We start from the raw sequence: 19,851 nt of genomic DNA, 5'->3' as shown, positions 1-19,851 counted from the left end.
CTACTTTATAACAGTGTATTTCTTTGTGTTGGTCTACCATAAAATCTCAAAAAAATAAACTGTGGTTGTAACAAGACAAAATATGGAAATGTTCAAGAGTTTTGACAATTTTGACACTATAGTTTGTCTGATTATTTGGTTTACTTCTTTGTTAAGTGGCTGATTGATAGGATCGTTGAAAGACTAGTAAGTGTTTCCTCTGTGGTAATCTAAAGTACATACAACTAAGATAATCCAATACCTGGCTTCCTGACTGGATCAATGGCAATCTGGACATGCCATCCTGAAGCATGCTCTGTGAGGTATCAAACCTCCACAGTAAGTGGTACAAGGAGTACCACTGTAGAGTGGCCTTTTACTGTGCCATCTAAACATTATTGGTTACGTTTTCAGTCCAATTTTCCTTTCATTTTCTCATCCATCATTCTATTCCCTTTATTTTATTTTATTTTATTTTTTTAATTACCTCTGTTGTTTGATTTTCTGTATCATTGTAATGTTTTTCCGTATGTACAGCACCTTGAGTGCCTTGTTGCTGAAAAGTGCTATATAAATAAACTTGACTTGACTTGACTTGAGTGGAAAAGTAAATGTTTTAACTGGCTGTATTGAGAGCTGTATAAGTGCAGGTTGTTAGACATTACGTCTAGATCCTGAAAGCTAGTACCAGTAACAGTGAGCCTCAGTTTTATTGATTATCCTGCTATGGCGACCATCTTGATGTTTCACTCTTACTTCCATTTGGTCCAGTTCAGACTTCCATTGTAAATGGTCATTAGGTTTTTAAAGACCAAATCCAGTGAATAATAATAAACAATGGGAGGCCATTACCTCTAGTAGACAATATTTCTACAAATACATAATGCCCTAACCATTTGTTGGACTGGAGCCTTGAACTGAGAAAAACCCAGTTATAATGATGGATTGCAATTATGTATTCCCCATTCCATGAGAACAATGCACCTCATATGCCTGGGATGGGGGAAGCAATTAAATTATGTAATTTTAAGAGGTACAATTTCTTGGAAGATAAGGAAACATACTTCAACATCCACTGGGTTTTGAAGAAGATAAAAAAATACAACAGTAGGAGTTTGTTAATGAGTTCAATACTCAACAAAAATTGTTTTAATTAAATAAGTCATGATATGCCTTCTGTGATTCTCCTTAATGCACAAAGCAAAATTACAAGACTCCAGAGCTTGCAGATTAATGCAAGAAAGTTTTCAAAACCTGATGACCTTTTCAAGGTACCAGACTCTGAAATGGCATGAAAATAAGTGTTTTGTTTAGCAGACTGCAGATGTAGTCACGAAAGGATAGATAATTGCAAATAAGGAAAGAGAAATATGATAAACACATGGCTTAGTCAAGGTGTAATGTTTACTTTTGTTCCACATGGACAGCGTTAATGTTGGATGTCCTTAAATTATTGTGAAGCAAATACTCAAACACGAGTCAAAGTAGCCGCTGACTTAATATCCATTTTTCACATTCCATGCTTAATTTCTGGTTATTACTAAAAAGAAGTGCATTGTCTAAACTCAATTCTGGCCACACCACAATGCTTCTATAAATACATGATTTCTCCCACATGAGATGGACCCACTGTACTTTATGAGCCTCACCATGTGGTATCTATGGTAACCACTTAGAGTAGAAGTAACTCGGGATGTGTGATGCAATTTGAGTTTTAGTGTGTGTTTCAAGACTATTAAGAACCAAATGTGTTCACAAAATTGAAAAAGGGAATATATTTTCCAGTCACAGCATATGAAATGACTTGAACCCAGTGTCAGCAAATATATAAAGTTAGAATCAAGCTAAAACCCTATGATGAGTTTCAATCACTGTGTAATGATCAAAAGGTCTAAAGTTGCAACAGTAATTTTGAGATAGTGTTTTGGGAGTTGGTGAGTCAAATGTTAGGATTTAAAAAAAAAGAATGGACTTGTGTATGGAGTTGTAGTTAGAAGATCATTCTCTTTAGATAATTCAAGTAATTTGAAATATTGCCTAGGGACTCTATAAAGCAGTTGTTATAAAGCTTTAAGACTCAGTCGCACATCAACGGCACTGTACACAGACAGCAGCGCTGCAGAATCTCTGCTCACTACAAATGACATGCTGCACCACCTACCACCTGCATTTGACATTAAGGACATTTTTACATTGCTGTTCCTATGGAGACCAATCCATACCATAATATTTAAAAATTTAGAATTTTAGAAAACGATCGACCTCTCACCAGACTACAATCACATGGCTCATAATAAAATGTGCTTGACAGCTGCCAACTGCCTGCAGAAAAGGATATGAGAATATATTTGAAATACAGATATTTTAATTCTGAAAATGTATGTTCAGTACAAATTAATTCAGTGTGTTGTAGTACCAAATCACAAGCATTTTCAGCTCAAGGCACGTTACAAGATATACAGGTCTAATTCATATCATGAAATGGACCTGCATGGATTCAATCATAATTTCAGTAACTTGAGCTGCACATGAAGTTCTACATTAACATCAAACTTAATCAATTTAATGTAATTTATTTGCATCCCAACTAGTGATGTACCAAAGGAGACAGCATTCCTCTGGGATCTATAAAGTGTTACTATAAAAATCATCATGTCATAGCCTGCCTGTGTTTGGGGTTTTGAGTTTGTGTTCTGTTTACTTTCTCTGCACTGCCTTGTTCTTCACTTGTTTTATTTCAGTTCATTCATGTTTATGAGACTCATTCTGATGTTTAGGTTTTTATTACTTCCCTGGAGTCCTATGTTAGATGTTTTATTTTGTATTTTCTTTATTGATCTGGTTCCTCCCTGTTTATGTTTTATCTGCAGTCTTATTGTTTACTTTGAGTTCACTTAGATATTTTTCTGTTACCCCCCTGCACTCCCTGCCTATCAATGTTAATTAGCCACTCTCCCTCAGCTACCCTCAGTCTCTCTCCCTCCAGCTGATCCTGATTCTCCTCTGAATAACTATCTGTGTTCATTGGTCCATTCTCCAATGGTCACATTCTCCACTCAGTACATGGACCCCCTCTTAGTCATTGTTCTCCACTGGTTCCTCCTAAAATCTACTCTGCATACCACCCTGACTCTTCACTGCTCCATATCCTTAGACCTGCCTGTGTTTTCTATGTCCTGCCCGCAATTGTAAGCTTACCGGTTTTTATTATTAAATACATTCATCTACTCACCATGTTGCTTCCTCGCTGTCTGCGCTTTGGCCCTACCAAAACCTCACCTACCATTACACATCAATTATATAGACAGCAGCAACGTATGCATGAATGGCACAATGGGCAAACCCTGTGACTGTGACCCTCAGCACAAACAGTATATTTTAATTATGTACTTATCAGAAATGCACTAAAAATAATCTGGCTGACCTAAATCCTGTATAGATTTCAGTGACCTTTTAAAAAAAAACCTTTCCCTCCAAATAAATTCAAGGCTTATACCTTTCACAAACTGTCATAAAAAATCGATAAATAGTGTAGAATAATTCAGCCAACATACAATCCTTAAAAAGTTTTTGAAGAATCTCTGTTAAGTGTGAAACAACAAAGGTGGGGTCTGACCAAGGTAAATATTTCAGATTTTAAACTTTGATTTAGTGCTGAATCTAAAGTCACAGATCAAATACCAACTTTAGTACCAATGTCCAACTGTGGCATTCAAAAAATATATATCTTACAATGCTTATACTTTACTCAACTACACAGCTCTTCGGCTATTCACAGATGAAAGGACATACAAATAAGCAACAGAAAAAGCTTGTTTAGGGTGGAACTGACAAATTGCTTGTGGGCCATCCCCACACCATGCCACCCTGGGAAGTGAGCTGTATTGCACATATATCAAACCTTCCTCTATAAATAGACAATGGAAAACACAAACAGATTAACCAAATGAAATTGTAGCAGTACTGTAAAGAACATAATTCTAACAGTAATTTAGTATTTAAACAGCGCAAGGCAGATGGCTGTGTAGCAGTCTGGTAGCTCTGTTTTTGATGTTGAACAATTTCCGTAAGTGTGTGCAAGGAGTTGTTGCAGCCTCCCTAAAACAGATCCTAGACAAGACAGTTGGTAAGAGACAGATTTATTTGACCATTTTAGCTCCTCTCACTATCTTCTGCATTTTCCTAGTTGCATCTGGAAAAGCTGTGTTTGGTGTGCAGACATAATAAAACTGAATCTTTTTAGTCTCCCAAGTAAAAAAAAAAATTATAACAGAGGAAAAAAAGGGATGAACCTGAATTTTGTTTTGCATGGCAGTTGAAGAAACTAACAATTTTAGTCACAATGACTATCTAACAAAAGTCAAAAGCTAGTTGCAGTACAGAAATGCTAGTTGCAGTACAGAAATGCTCATATATTTCTGTATTTCATACAGAAATAGGGGATACTTAAAAATGTTGTTGGTGTAATTTTGAATTTTCCATCTAAAATCTGATAATAATAAAGTGCTGATGTTTTGATACATTGCAGCACATTTGAATGTTTGAATAGAACATTAGTAACCAGTCTCTATGGTTACCCCTTGGGAAAAAAACATCAATGTCGACTTAAAGTCAGGGAGCCTGCAGAGCTAGTACTTGGTAAACTCCACAGAACTGTATTTTCATACTGATGTGATCTGATTAAACAGCTGTTTATTGTCAGAAGTACTGCTTCATTTGAACCTTTTTCTTACTTAACAGTGCAAGATTTGACAAATATTTGCATAAATACACTCTGAAAGCTGATCTTTTTTGTTCTGCCAACTTAGCATCTATTATACATGAACAAGTCTCCAGTGTTTATTAAATTGTAATCCCTTAGCATCTCTTTGAATGTCAGCTTCACTGCATCATGGGAGCTCTTGATCTTTGTATTCTGCAGGTGGCTTGGAGGATCAGCGAGACCAGAGGCCAACCACTGCGTTGTCATCCTGTGTCAAAGTCTAATCACCACTTTTGATGCCAAGACACTAAAATAGGATCCTTTGGCAGAAGTTGTTCAATAATCCTCCTTTTCCTTTCCTCTCTCTATCAGTCCCTCCATCTTTCCTCCCATCCAACTGTGGCTAAAGCTGACACTCAACCTGGACTCGAGTCAGCAGTTCTGGCAAGGCTGACCAACGTCTGTCAGGGGCAGGGTGAAAAACTGAGAGAAAGATGAAGAGGAACAGAGTTGGCTAGCTATCCATGGTTTTGGTGTTGGTCAGATGGGTAAGGACATTTCAACCTTGAAAAGGAAGCAGGTGGCGCCTCCTCTGGTAGCAGTAAGGTAACGAGGCATGAAAAGGTAGTTTGAACCTGTTTACACTTAAGAGGTCAAAACAACTGTCATGATAAGTTTAATGGGATAGGGGGAATTAATGTTCAGTGGCAGCTCTTTAGTTGTTCTGGAGTTTGTATTGGTTATTTTAAAGGATACCTAATAGGCAGTTATGTACATGACTAAGACTGGATTGCAATAAATAAGGTTTTGGCAATTTATATTACATATCAATTAGGCACTGCAAAATCTGCATAATCAATATTGCAGGAAAATGTGGTTAAAACAGCTCTATGTTTAAGTCTTTCATTATTTAAATAAGGGTTAAAGAAAGGATATTTGATTCAGCACTGACAGAAACAATCATTAATATGAACATTTACTGGATAATCCATCTTTGCAACAAAGGTGTGCTGTATTTAGATATTATACTGTACGAGTACGAGTACTGTCCCATAAGACTTTTGAGACTATACTGTAAATGTGTGCATGAATATATTGTCTTGTGTCCATCCATCCATCCATCCATCCATCCATCCATCCATCCATCCATCCATCCATCCATCATCGTCCCCCTTAATTGAGATGGAGGTAAACCCAAAAATTATTCTCTCCAACAACAATCTCCAGTTCATTTTGGGGCATCCCAAGGCTTTTCCAGAACATAATGAATATATAGTCCCTCTGGTGTATTCTGGGTCTGCACCCAGATACTCCCCTAGTGGGTTATACCTGTATAACCTCCATAGGGAGGCATCCATAAGTCATGCTGATCAGATGTCGGAACCATCTTAACTGACTACTGTCAATGCAGAGGAGCAGTGACTCTGTTCCCAGCTCTCTCCAGATGACTGCTCCTCTTCCTCTCTCTAAGGATGGATTGTGCCACTCTCTAGAGGAAGCTCATTTCAGCTGCTTGTATCCATTATTTGATTTTTTGTGTCATCATCCACATTTGATGAATATCGGTGAGAGCTGGAACATAGACAGACTGGTAAATTGAGAACTTTGTATTTTTGGCTCAGTAATCTTTTCACCTTGATAGATTAGAGCAACATCCTCATTACTGAATGCGAGGCCTTGATCCATCTATCTATCTCCTTGTCTATCAAATTATCACTTTTAAAAACATGACACCAATATATATAGTTTTCACCCTGACAAAAACGTCACCATAAGAACAGATAGGTAGAACATGGAGGCAATTACACCACTATCTGGGTCATGTGCTCTGGCATGCTGCCGGTCTATCTACACAGGCCTGCATGGATATCAGACTGCCAATCCATGGGAGGTGTTACCTACTGAGCACAGACCAGGTGCAAGCTCCACAGTAAGACAGCATGGAGTATAGGTTTATCAAGCACTGCATGCCAATTCACCCCCTTTTTCTACCAGTGCCCTTCTGCACACACCAGTAATGTATCAATAAGTAAAAGCCAATTGCCATTGATTGCAATGGTGTTGTTGGCTTGCCACTAAGAAGGTGGGATAATGGCTATAACATGTATTAAATAAATGCCCTTGATAACAGAACACATCATCCAGTAAGCTACAGAGATGGTAGCATTAATAAAGCCGTTAGACTGTGAGCTTGCATTTGTTGGTAGACTCTGTTTTAAAACCCATAATAAAGAAAAGACCAGTACTTTGAATACAGAGAGGCTTATGTTTTCTTTTTTTTCTAGCCTCAGATAGGAGAAGATAACGCACAAGTGTCATGTTTGCTACACTGCCTTTATCTAATGTATATGCAGTCATATCATGCATCTCTCTCATTTAAAGGCTACATTTACCTCTTGAAAATACTAAAACAGGAAAAAGAAACAGCATATTATTGAGACATATATTATCTGTGTATTCAGGCACTGTCTTCTCAACAGTTTTTCCTCATCTCATCGCTGTTTACTGAGCTAAACAGCAAAAACTCATTTTTTTTGTTCTGGCATTAGGGAAATATTTTATTTATTTATATGTACATAGGATAGAAGAGCATAAAACTGTCAGAATTTCATGGAGTGTTATTAAGGGGCTCAGAGAACTGATTAGTGGAAGGATGCCAAAAGACAAAGATGGAGCCAGCAAATAGAAGACCTAGATCCCTTTTGGAAAAAATAAACAATGAGCATATCAGGCGTAAACAACAGCAACAGAACAGGTCAAAACATTTGTTAGCTTGCATCAGTCCCAATTTTGAAATTATGCTGACATTCAGACACAATGAGGTATAAAGCTTACAATACAACTTGGCCCTTTATTGGTTTTAATTTAATTGATAAAGCACCATATTTTTCCACCATCTGTCCACCCATTAATGAGCAGGGAAATATGAAAATAAATAGTCAAAATGAGACTCTTTGATTGATGTTCCTTTAATAACCTATTACCAAATGTTTTGTTTATTCTGTTTCATCTTACCAGATGATGAAGTTGAAATAAGTAAGACAAAATCCTAACTCAAAAGAATATTGTCTCGCAAAAGTATTCATATCCCTTGGATCTTTACGCACTGTTCATGTAACAAATATAAAATTCAGTTTGGTTTAGTAGGATTTTATGTGATACAACACAAAGTAGTGCATTATTTTGAAGTAAAGGGCAATACAAGGTTTTCAGAACTTTCTTAGAAATAAAAATCTGTAAAGTATGTCAAGCATTCCCATCCGTTTAGCTCCATGTATCGACACTGAACAAAAAGATAAACGCAACACTTTTGTTTTTGCTCCGAGTTTTCATGAACTGAACTCAAAGATCTAAAACATTGTCTATATACACAAAATTACAATTTATCTCAATTATTGTTCACAAATATGTCTAAATCTGGGATAGTGAGCCCTTCTCCTTTGCATAGATAATCCATCCCACCTCACAGGTGTGGCATATCAAGATGATGATTAGACAGCATGATTATTGCACAGGTGTGCCTTAGGTTGGTCACAATAAAAGACCACTCTGAAATGTGATGTTTTATCACACAGCACAATGCCACAGATGTTGCAAGGTTTGAGAGAGCGTGCAGTTGGTATGCTGACTGCAGGGATGTCGACCGGAGCTGTTGCCCATGAATTGAATGTTCATCCCTCTACCGTAAGCCGCCCCGAAAGGCGTTTCAAAGAATTTCGCAGGACATCCAACCGGCCACACCATCACAGACCACGTGTAACCACACCAGTCCAGGACCTCTACATCCAACGTGTTTACCTCCAATATTGTCTGAGACCAGCCACCCGGACAGCTGCTTAAACAATTGCTTTGCACAACCAAAGAATTTCTCCACAAACTTTCAGAAACCGTCTCAGGGAAGCTCATCGGCATGCACGTCGTTCTTATTGGGGTCTTGACCCGACTGCAGTTCATCATTGTAACTGACTTGAGTGGGCAAATGCTCACAATCGATGGTGTCTGGCACAGTGGACAGGTGTGCTTTTCGCGGGTGAATCCCGGCAGGTGACAGACAGCGTATGTGGCGTCGTGTGGGTGAACGGTTTGTTGATGTCAACATTGTGGATCGAGTGGCCCATGGTGGCGGCGGAGTTATGGTATGAGCAGGCGTATGTCATGGACATTGAACACAGGTGCATTTTTATCAATGGCATTTTGAATGCACAGAGATACTGTGACGAGATCCTGAGGCCCATTGTTGTGCCATTCATCAACGACCATCACCACTTGTTGCAGCATGATAATGCTGCAGCAAGGCCCATGTTGCAAAATGGGGCCCATGCAACGGCCCCATGTTGCAAGAATGTGTACACAATTCCAGGAAGCTGAAAACATCCCAGTTCTTGCATGGCCAGCATACTCACCGGACATGTCACCCACTGAGCATGTTTGGGATGCTCTGGATCGGCGTATAAGACAGCATGTTCCAGTACCTGCCAATATCCATCTGCTTCGCACAGCCATTAAAGAGGAGTGGACCAACATTCCACAGGCCACAATCAACGACCTGATGAACTCTATGCGAAGGAGATGTGTTGCACTGCATGAGGCAAATGGTGTTCACACCACATATTGACCGGTTTTCAGACCCCCCAATAAAGCAAAACATCACATTTCAGAGTGGTCTTTTATTGTGACCAACCTAAGGCACACCGGTGCAATTATCGTGCTGTCTAATCAGCATCTTGATATGCCACACCTGCGAGATTGGATGGATTATCTATGTAAAGGAGAAGTGCTCACTATCACAGATTTAGACACATTTATAAACAATATTTGAGAGAAATTGTTATTTTGTTTATATAGACAATGTTCTAGACCTTTGAGGTCAGCTCATGAAAACAAGGAGCAAAAACAAGAGTGTTCCATTTATATTTTTGTTCATTGTATTATGAGCAGGTTCCCTGTCCTTGCTGCAGAAATGTATCCCCACAGCATGATGCTACCACAATCATGTTTCACCAAGGGGATGAGATGCGGTGTTATTTTTACAACATAGCTAGCATTTTTCATGTAAGGCAAAAAGTTGCATATTGGTGTTTTCTGACCTCAGAGCTGTCTTCCATAGGTGAACTATATCCCCATGGGTTGTAATAAATAGCAAATTTCCTCTGGTTTTCTTTCAACAATGTTTTTTTGTTTCTTGTCCCTTTTTCATAAATTGTTTTGGTCCTGCTCATTTTAGACATAGTATTAATTTATATAGCTACACTGATGACATACAGCTCTTTATTGCAGTGTTTCATGATCCCAGACCCATTGACACACTATATAACTATATTTTAGATATTGAGACATGGATGGCACATAATTTCCTTCAGCTCAATTGTTACAAAACTGAAGTTTTAGTACTGGCACAGATATTCAGAGAGAGAAACTCATAGCCCAACTTCAAAGCCCAACTTCAATCTGATTTTTATTTGAAGTTTTTTACTTTTTATTTCAAATTTAGTTCTGTATAACCTATTTATATGTTATGTTGTTGCTGTTTACAATATTAAAGACCTTAGGGAGTGCTACCATATGTTTGATAATATGGTTTTTACTATTCTATTATTTTGAATAGTTACTATCTATGTTTTTGTGTTTACTACCTATGGCTTTAGGGTATTTTCCTGTCATCAAATTGTTCCAACTGAGGTGTGGATGTCTTCTACTTCTTGAAAGAAATTAACTCTGCTGCTTCTATGATTGATGTTCTTCTTGCCTGACCTGTTTGATGGATTGATGACTTCTCAAGGTAATATGTTAATCTAGATTAATTTGAGGTATCACAGTGAAGGATGCTAAATGCAATTGCATGCCCCACTTCTCAAATATTCATTGAAAAAAGAGAAAATCTTTCACCTTTCTTCTTCTACTCCAAAATCCAAACTTTGTGTAGGACAATGACACATAATCTAAATTAAACACACTAAGCTTTCTGACTGCACATGATAAAATATTCAGTTAATCAAAAACTTGCATATATATATATATATATATATATATATATATATATATATATATATATATATATATATATATATATATATGTTTGTCTTTTTAACTAATTTACGAATTTTAACAGGAGCGCCCCATTAGGTCAAAATAAGTTCAGAACGTGCCTTGATCATTTGAAAAATGAGTGAACTCTATATTTGAGATGAAGAAATCTGCAGTCTACTAATAAATAAAGTGATTAAATATACATTTACAGTCCAGAACATCTCACAGATTTTGATTCGCTTTTGACTTCATAATTCGCTCATTCCTCTAACTTCCACCTCTGATGATGCCGTATCCATAACGATTTTCGTCCAAGTTCACACAGCGGAGATCATCCTGTTTACCAGAGCATAGAGCCAGCCAGCAACGAGCGTGCATAGCTGTAAAAAAAAAAAAAAAAACGACAACGGAGGAGCCGGATCATTCTCTGTCAACCCCTAGGCGTTGCATGGACACTGCTCATGCCAGGGTATTAAGGCACGCTTTTCATCAGAAGACCGAATGAATGTTGGTACAGAGAAGCATTAGAAGCATGAAAACCCAGAAGTTTTCTCCATCCCTTTCACTAGGAAAGAGGCGTTGTTAAGTGTGTGTTGCGGGGTGGGGGTCTGTGGCTGCATTCAGAACCATGGACAGAGAAACTGAATGAGCTTTTTAGCATCGGATGTTTTATACTTTTCTGTCAAAACCATTTTTAGTTTTTAATACGAGTTTAAATAAACATATTTCATTCAGAATAAATAGGTTTAATGTAAAAAAAAAAAAAAAAAAATAGCTGTGGTCCTTATGGGAAAGTTTGGGTTTAGTCAGTTGGTAAATTAAACTGAAAAGTTAGACAATCCTACTCTTTTCAGTAAAAGCTATTTTGTTTAAGATTCGTTGTCCAAAGTTCTGTCGGGAAACCCCATCCCCAATGAGGAGTTCTACTGGAGCAGCAGGAATAAATAAATTGGTCAATGTCAGCTACGAGTTGGTTTGACGTTGGGTTTGGATACAGCGAATGGAAAGAGACAACCCCACCCACATTTCCTCATTCTTCTTCTCAACTGTCCTCACCCCCCACCCCCAGCCCCCCACCTACACACGTTTTTTCAGACACTTAAAACCGAAATTAACAAAATTTGGGGGAGACCCCTCGTTCTCCTGGGTAACACGGAGTCATGATTCTCCTTTAAATTCATCCTTGTCTGGATCTGCCACTGGCATCAACAGCAGCACCACTGCTGCTTCTTGATGTTGTGATCGGGAATACGCATGCGCCCGGTATTGGAATTACTGCACTGGCGAGAACAACTTAGACCTCGTCAAGTCTTCACTAAAAGAAACTGAAAAACATATAATTTAAAAATGGCAGCATTAAGAGTAAGATGGACGAGGACGACGTGTGTCTGGTTGATATTCTACATTGCAGCTGTGATGCGCGCTCAAAGGTAAGTGAAAGGGGGTCGGAGGATACTCCATTCATTTTACTAAGTGTGACTGTCTCACAAGCGTGATGCAAAATACTTGGCATGTATTGCACAGCAGTTCTCCGTTTCTGAAGCTCTGTTCTCAGCTCTCCGCTTTCTCCTTTTCTTCCTCCATAGTGGCAGTGTCAATGACCCTAGCAATATGCCTTTGGTCAAAGAAACGGTGGACAGACTGTTAAAAGGTTATGATATACGACTGAGGCCAGATTTCGGAGGTAAATTAGGTCGCATTATAATGGTTTTGTCCCAGTTTGAGCATTGTCAGACGGTGATAGTCCAGCATTATTAGTCCAACTTGGTCTGCAATTTCCGAAAGTATGGGACAGTTATCCATCAATTCTGCTGTTTAAACATCCCTAGATATTTTATATGATAGTTTGATAAAATGAGTAGAAACATCCTGCCGTAATGCTGGAGTAAATTAGTAATGTGGCACAGGTATGAATAAGCACTATAAAATAACGGAATATTTACAGCTTTTTGTTCGTGTCTTTCCGATATCTTAGAATTCAGGAAAAAAAAACATATTTGGAGGAATAGTAATTTAATGTGGAGGAGACACTTTCACTGCAGGTCAGCGCGTCTAATCCTAACCCTTAAATGTGCGCTGTGAACTCATCATCCGCCTGACAACAGCTTAATTTACAAGTGTTAATCTGTGTTCCCATTACACACCTATTTTAAACTGTTTCTACTGATGTAAACCTACTAGAAAATCAACCATGTGATTCCCTTTTGGTGGCGTCTGACCTACTGTGTTTTCTGGTACTTATTGTATTTTTTATCTGTCCCAGGTCCTCCAGTTGGAGTGGGAATGAATATAGATATAGCCAGCATAGACATGGTATCAGAAGTCAATATGGTAAGTAGGTCACCAACATGTTTACTTTTAAGAAACGTGTGCTGTATTGTGTTGTAACAACCTACTGTGGAAAACACCCGCCCAAAAACGTATCGGGAAACCCTCCTTAATGGGGAATTTATGTTACACTGACCTCAGTTTCAGCCCTTAAGACGACAGAAAGTGCTGCATTCAGGATGATGTCATAATTTTTTTTTTTTTTAATGGTCTTTTAGAACTAATTTGTAAAGACGGGTGTTTTACTTTAGGTTTTGCTCCTTAATCTATGAAGCAGAGCTTCATTTTCCAAGAATTGCCACCCTTATAAAACCAATATTTGAAAAGAGTTAATTTGCCCATCTTTTACTATCGAACCAATAGCTCTTAATCACACATTTCAAATTTTGGATTATTTCTTGACTTAGATTGTTTGCCATAACTGTTCCTTAAGAGGTGGTGACAGTGGAAGAAGATAGGTGTTGCGTGAATGAGCATTGGGGATTAAGTTTCATACAAGTGCGCCTCTTAGTGTTGAGATTGTACATCTGCACCTCATGTTTTCAGACAAAGGCAAGGCTGCATTTTATCATGGCGGAAGGTCACTCTTGACACTCATGACTCAGCTGACAAAGTGTGCAAAATTGATTTTTATGGTCATATGCATGCTTATTTAATAGGTCCATTGTCATCTGACTTTTTATTTTTTGTTTGGTTATTTATTCCTTTCTGTGATGGTGGGAGGGATCATTTGTCAAAATGCATACTTGCTGCATGCTTTTGTGCTGGATTATTTTGAGCAGCAGCACTCAAAAGCTGATGCTTTCATTTTTATCTTGGTTCTGTAGAATTCAGATTTGCATAAAAAGGTCAAACTTTTGAGTCTATTCACCTGTGTTTACACAGAAGACTCATTTAACAATAGATGCAAACAGACAAATATTTACATACATACAAATTGCAACTCTTCAGCAACCTCTATCAATTCATACTGCACTTAAGTAACCAAAATATGTGCGTGTATTGTTTTGGTGTATTTGTGAAAATGTGAGGTAAAATCAGTAGAGTGTATATTCAATGGATAGAGTAGTCGTCTTGCAATTTGATAGTTGTGGGTTCAATTTCAGCTTCCTTCTGTCATGTGTCAATGTGTCCCGAGGCAAGGTATTCAACTCCAAGTTACCTACTGATCTGTTTACCAGTCTATGAATGTGTGCATGCTTGTGAGTGACTGGGTGAATGTGGCTCTAGTGTAAAGTGCTTTGATCCCATTGTCAAAAAACACTATATAATTCACGTCCATTTACCATTTAGGTTGTAAGATCAGCCATGTTGTACAACAATAGCTAAAAAAAAATAAATATTGTGAAATATTTTAATATTTTTTGTAACTCATTTCAGTAAGTGAAATGAGTGACAAATCCATTACACATGGAATTACTGTATTAATGCAGTGTGGCATGGAGGCGATCAGCCTGTGGCACTGCTGAGTTGACAGTGTCCTTCAGGTCATCTGCATTTTTGTGTCTGGTGTCTCTCATCTTCCTCATATAATTTCCCTTTGGGATTAATAAAGTATTTTTGAATTGAATTGAATTGAATTGAATTGACAATACCCCATTGTTTCTCTATGGGGTTCTGGTCAGGCCAGTTTGCTGGCAAGTCAAGCACAGTAACACCATGGTCTTTGAACCCCCAACATGGATTATGTGCCTCTCCAGTCTTCCTTCAGACTTGGGGACCTGGATATCAAAAGGAAATGCAAACTTTAATTTCATCTAAAAATAGGACTTTTGACAACTGAGCAACAGTTTACTTCTTTTTCTCCTTAGCCCATTTTTGACGTTATCCCTCATTCAGGAGTGACTTGACACAAGGCATGCAGCATTTGTAGGATAAGTGTAGGATTCATCTCTGCACAGCGGCTCTTGATACGCTGACTCCATATACTAATGGTCTCCCAAATTCTTAAATGGATTTTGCTAGACAATCCTCTTAAGGCTGGAGTTATCCATGTTGCTGGTCCACCTTTCCAACCACACCTTTTCTGTCCACTCAACTGTCTATGAATATGCTTTAACTTTTTTCACAATATTCCAATTTTCTGAGACACTGAATTTTGAGTTTTCATTATCTGTAAGCCATAATCATAAAAATTACAAGACTATATGTAATGAATCTATATAAAAGATGGGTTTTGTATGAGCTTTACTTTCTGAAATGTTTAACAACAAATTTTTGAAGTTTACATGTTATTCTATTTTTTAAGCTGTACTTGTATACATCAGAGACTCTACATGGATAAATTAGAATATGTGATCAGATTAAAAGTACCTTTTGAAAATAAACTTTAAGCAGGTGTTAAACAAATCTCTCATTAGGCCCACATTTCAGTATTAAAAATGTTTTTTTTTTTTGGTCTGATGTAATATTCTAATCTTAAATGTAATATTTACATAAATGTTAATTGGACAAAGTGTGCGTCTTCTCAGAATTGTATTGACAACTTCACAATGTATCACACTACAAAATTAAACCCCAAAATAAGAGGAACAAGCGTGAAAACAAAAATATTTAAACTTTATGGGAAACAGCATGTATCACTTTGTATATACACACGTCCAAACAAAAAAGTCCAACTCTCCTAGCATACAAAGCGAGTGCCGTGCAGCCTCTTTGATCATCCCATTCCTTTGAGAGGTTTGGCTCGCACAACACCCTCTAATGTGAAAGGGGAGTCATTACCACCTGACCCATTGCAGCCTCATAAAAAGAAAAGGCCACGTGTGTGTGTGTGTAATGATCTCATCCTCTTTGATCTGTTCTCCCCGCTAATATAAATGTAACCACTTTTCAGAATAGCAGCTGGTGTAGAAGCACTTTCCTTTCTTCCATTTCCTGTACCCATCTGGCTCTCTATCCGGCACTTATTTTGGTGCATGGGTAGAACCGCCCTGTGTTCTGTCTCTTAGCGTACAAATAGGGAACTGAGTTGAGGGTAATGGAAATATGTCACAGAGGGATGCTTCCAACAGTGTCCTTTTTATCATTATGGCAGAGCAGGACATCAATCCTTTGTTCTGTATCAATGATGCAGTGCATTATTTCTTGCCTATACACTCTGTTGAAGACCTCACATTAGAAGTAGACACGAAATGAGGCAAAATGTTTTATCCTAAAACCATTTCTTTTTATTTCATTTTTACCAATGTCGAAGGGAAGAAAAAGACAAATCTCTTGTTTACTACAGATGAGTCACCAACCTAAACATGCAGGCCTTCAAGCAGTCTAAGTATGCCATTCCAACTGACGACAATTCATCTCTTGTTTTTGTCAAATAAAAATTATCTACAAATGAGCAAACATACACTCAGACATTCTCCACTAGGTTTACTGAAACACCTAAAATACATTTTTTATTTAATTTTTTTTAACTAAAACACTGCTTTAGAAAATGCTAGGATGTAAAGACTGGATGGTAGAAAACCTTATACTGTGGATATTCGGTGCCTTGTAAAAGTATCCATAACCCTTGAAATTTCTTACATTCTGTCATAAATTCTTATTGGGATTTAAGTCTGGACTTTGACTTGTCCATTATGACTCATGGGTTTGTTTTGACCTTAACTATTCTATTGTATGTTTAGAGTTATACCGCTGGAAGGTAAACCTTCATTCCAGTCTCAAGATATTTGCAGCTTTTAACAAGAGTTCCTCAGCATTGATATCAGTCCATCTTTCCTGTTATTACTAAGTATCCCTGTCCCTGCTGGAAGTAAATAATTCCCAAAAAATTATGCTCCACCACTAGGTTTTCCCATCAAGGAATAATGTTTTCAGGGTGATGTGCTGTGGTTTTCATACACTTACTGCAGCTGTAAGAGTGACTTGTCTCAAGTGTTCCTCAGTTTCCATGGTGCTGTTTTTCATAAATAATGTTCAGAAAACCTCTGCACCGAACAGCTCTATTTATACTGATATTAAATTGCACACAAGCAGAATATTTTTGCTAATGAGGGGACTCCTGAAAACTATTTGCTGTAGTAGATTTTATTTTGAGGTCTTTGTTTAAAGAGGTCATAATATGTATGCACAATGCTCTTTTTATGTATATTGTATTTATTTAAAAAAATCTTTTAATTTCACAGTTATGCACTACTTTGTGTTGTTCCATTACATAAAATCTGAATAAAATGATTTGAAATGTATGGTTGTGAAGGGGCAACATATAAAAATGTTTAAGAGATACGAATACTTTTACAATGTAGCTTTACAGACTGCATAGTGTGGACAAATACACGAGGCCTGGAGCCTGACATGGAATAAAGGAGGCTGTTGCTAGTGTTTCTTGTGCATCCATGAAAGGTCAGTGCTTCCAGAGCATCACAGTACACATCCTAGTCCTGCAAGGGTGAAAAAGAAATAGGGTGTGACTGTGTAAGACCTGTGGATCAACATTTTCACCTCTGAGTGTGTGACATGAACAGAAAGAGAAAAAGACGGAGACAGACATGAGATGGAGCCTTATCAAGTTACCACATGGAGGACCCACTGTGCTGTTAATGTTGGAGGGAAGGTCATGTACTGGTGCATTGTGCATGACTCAGATGCCCATGCACAAATAGTTTTACACACCCACTGCATCCCAATGTCACATAAGATGTCTAGGCCGAGCACTTTGGCAACTAAAGCCTTCAATTTTTCTTTGTTGAACAAAAAGGATGGAGAGTATGTTGTACCATTGCTAAATGTCTCTCTCTTTTATATCTCCAAGCAATTCCCTTCAGTGATCCTCCACTGCCTTTCTACTCTCAATATTTGCTTTTGGATGAGTCCGGAGCACTTGAATCATAAGCCAGCAGCTTTTACAGGGGAGAAATACTCCTGTCTAAGGATGAACTAAAACTCTCAGCCTCTTCCAAAAGGCAGAAATACTATTATTGATGCACATAAAGGTCGAGAGGAGCTTATTGATTGTTGGAAGAAGGCTATGAAATTCTTCCCCAACTATGCCCCCCCACACACACAATGCCAGCACACTGTAATTTCCTTCCTCAATAAGTCTACTGTAAATGCATAAACATTACACTGCAAAATAGACCTACCCTTAACATTATATAGATGTGATACATTATGATGTACTTTGCAATATTAAAGGGAGGGAAGCTGGACTGAGCACTTACGTGATATTGTGCTATACATCATACAGGCCTAGGACCCATTAAATAATATTAATTCCATATTAGTAGATGTGTCTAAATCTGTTTTATAGTCACTTTCAATATTCTGCATTTGGATAAATCTCCTAATTGCTTAGCAGCTGACATTAGTAAAGCAAGTCATCTTAAGGCTATAGAAGTTTGAAGGACTTTCCATTTCAGGCTTTTAGCAACCAGTATATCATAACGTATGGCTGAAAAAAATCTCACTTTAATTACCTGAAGGTTCTATTATGGATGCTGGTCATTTAATGGTTGTCATAAATCATGTTTTAGAATAAAACAATGTATATTTTTGCTTTTCATTTATTGGATTTTTGGCAGAGTAAGGGAGAAACAGAATAACGAAATAATCCATTGAGGAACAAGTAGAAACCAGAAGCTTAAATACTAGAGAGAGAGTTGATAATGACATTGAAAGCAGGTGAGTTAATCAGGGGATAATGTGGAGCACCTTAGTCAGAAGGACAGCTGGGACACTGATGGAAGGACACTAATAAACACATGCTGAGCTGAGACACAAAAAAATACTTCCAACCAAGAGGAAAAGACTAAGACTGAAGTGAAATAAATAAATAAATCCAAAAGCACAAAGAAGAGGACACAAAAATAAACTAAGAATCGGAACTCAATAGAAATGAACTCATAAGGAAACACCTTACTAACAACAATGAACACAGAGAAATTAACTAAGTATTGCAAGACATAAATAAACAAGGGAATGAGGAAAACATAAACACAAATGTGAATCATGACATTTTTATTACACAGTTCTTTCATGGATATATAGAAACCATGATAGAACAAGAGCGCATTAAAGAACTTTTAAAACTGATAAAAAAAATTCTTGCCAAATGTAGTTTAAGTAAAAAATTAAAACATGTGGTGTGCGTTTTTATTCAGCTCCTAGTTTGATACCCCAAAAACAAAATCCAGTGCAGGTAGTGACCTTCAGAAGACACCTAATAAGTAAATTGAGTCCATGTGTTTGATTCAATCTCATTTTAAATTAAGGCTGTGCAATTGAATCACAATCATCATTCCAATGAATAGTTACCACCAAAATTAGTCATACCCCTAACAGATTTAGGTTTATTTTTCTGCTAAAATTCTGTTCATAATATTGGAACATTTCCAAAGGAGAACTCTTTACCCTTTTCCCCATCAGACAGTAAACAGTAATTAAGGGATTGAGAAACAGTAGATAGGGCTATTTTTTTTTTATCTTGAAAAAGACAAGAAGATGGGGTATTACATAATTAAAAGAGTGTCCTTCATACCCTAAGATGAGAAAAGACAAACCATGAATGAATTTACATAATGAAAAGTTATTTTCATTAAAAGTTATTGCATGTTCTTTCTTGTGTTTCATTGCTTTTTCATTGCTTTTCGTTATGTTGACCTTTAATTTCCCGCTTCTCAATCTTCAAAACATCTGCCCAATCTTTAAAGAATGTTTCCTAATTTTCTTTTTGATATTTAGCTATTGCCATCTGCAAAATATGATCAAAGTACTACAACTACTGCATTTTAGAGGTAAGCATGTTTTGCATTTGTGTTGTCACAGGACCCTTGTTAAGCCAAGACATCCTAGAAATATCTCAAGATCTCTTTTTT

The 19,851-nt window shown here is 37.4% G+C and overlaps 1 protein-coding gene across 2 annotated transcripts in view; it reads left to right on the top strand.

Moving 5' to 3' along the window:
- Positions 1-4,557: 4,557 nt before the first annotated feature.
- LOC124876343 (gamma-aminobutyric acid receptor subunit beta-2-like) overlaps positions 4,558-19,851 on the top strand; it is a 99,555-nt gene continuing 84,261 nt past the window's right edge. The window contains exons 1-5 of one of the 2 annotated variants that reach the window (XM_047379014.1): positions 4,558-4,617; positions 4,901-5,229; positions 10,327-10,460; positions 12,295-12,392; positions 12,972-13,039. In XM_047379014.1, the coding sequence (XP_047234970.1) occupies positions 12,320-12,392; positions 12,972-13,039 (141 nt within the window). In that variant the 5' untranslated portion in view covers positions 4,558-4,617; positions 4,901-5,229; positions 10,327-10,460; positions 12,295-12,319. Of the gene's footprint in view, positions 4,618-4,900; positions 5,230-10,326; positions 10,461-11,793; positions 12,139-12,294; positions 12,393-12,971; positions 13,040-19,851 lie in introns of those variants that run through there. The other variant, XM_047379013.1, reaches the window with a different exon arrangement.

Source organism: Girardinichthys multiradiatus, chromosome 11, assembly GCF_021462225.1.
Source record: "Girardinichthys multiradiatus isolate DD_20200921_A chromosome 11, DD_fGirMul_XY1, whole genome shotgun sequence".
NCBI classification, from domain to species: Eukaryota; Metazoa; Chordata; class Actinopteri; order Cyprinodontiformes; family Goodeidae; genus Girardinichthys; species Girardinichthys multiradiatus.
The sequence above is the reverse complement of the archived record's forward strand: the minus strand, read 5'-3'. Positions and strand labels throughout refer to the sequence as shown.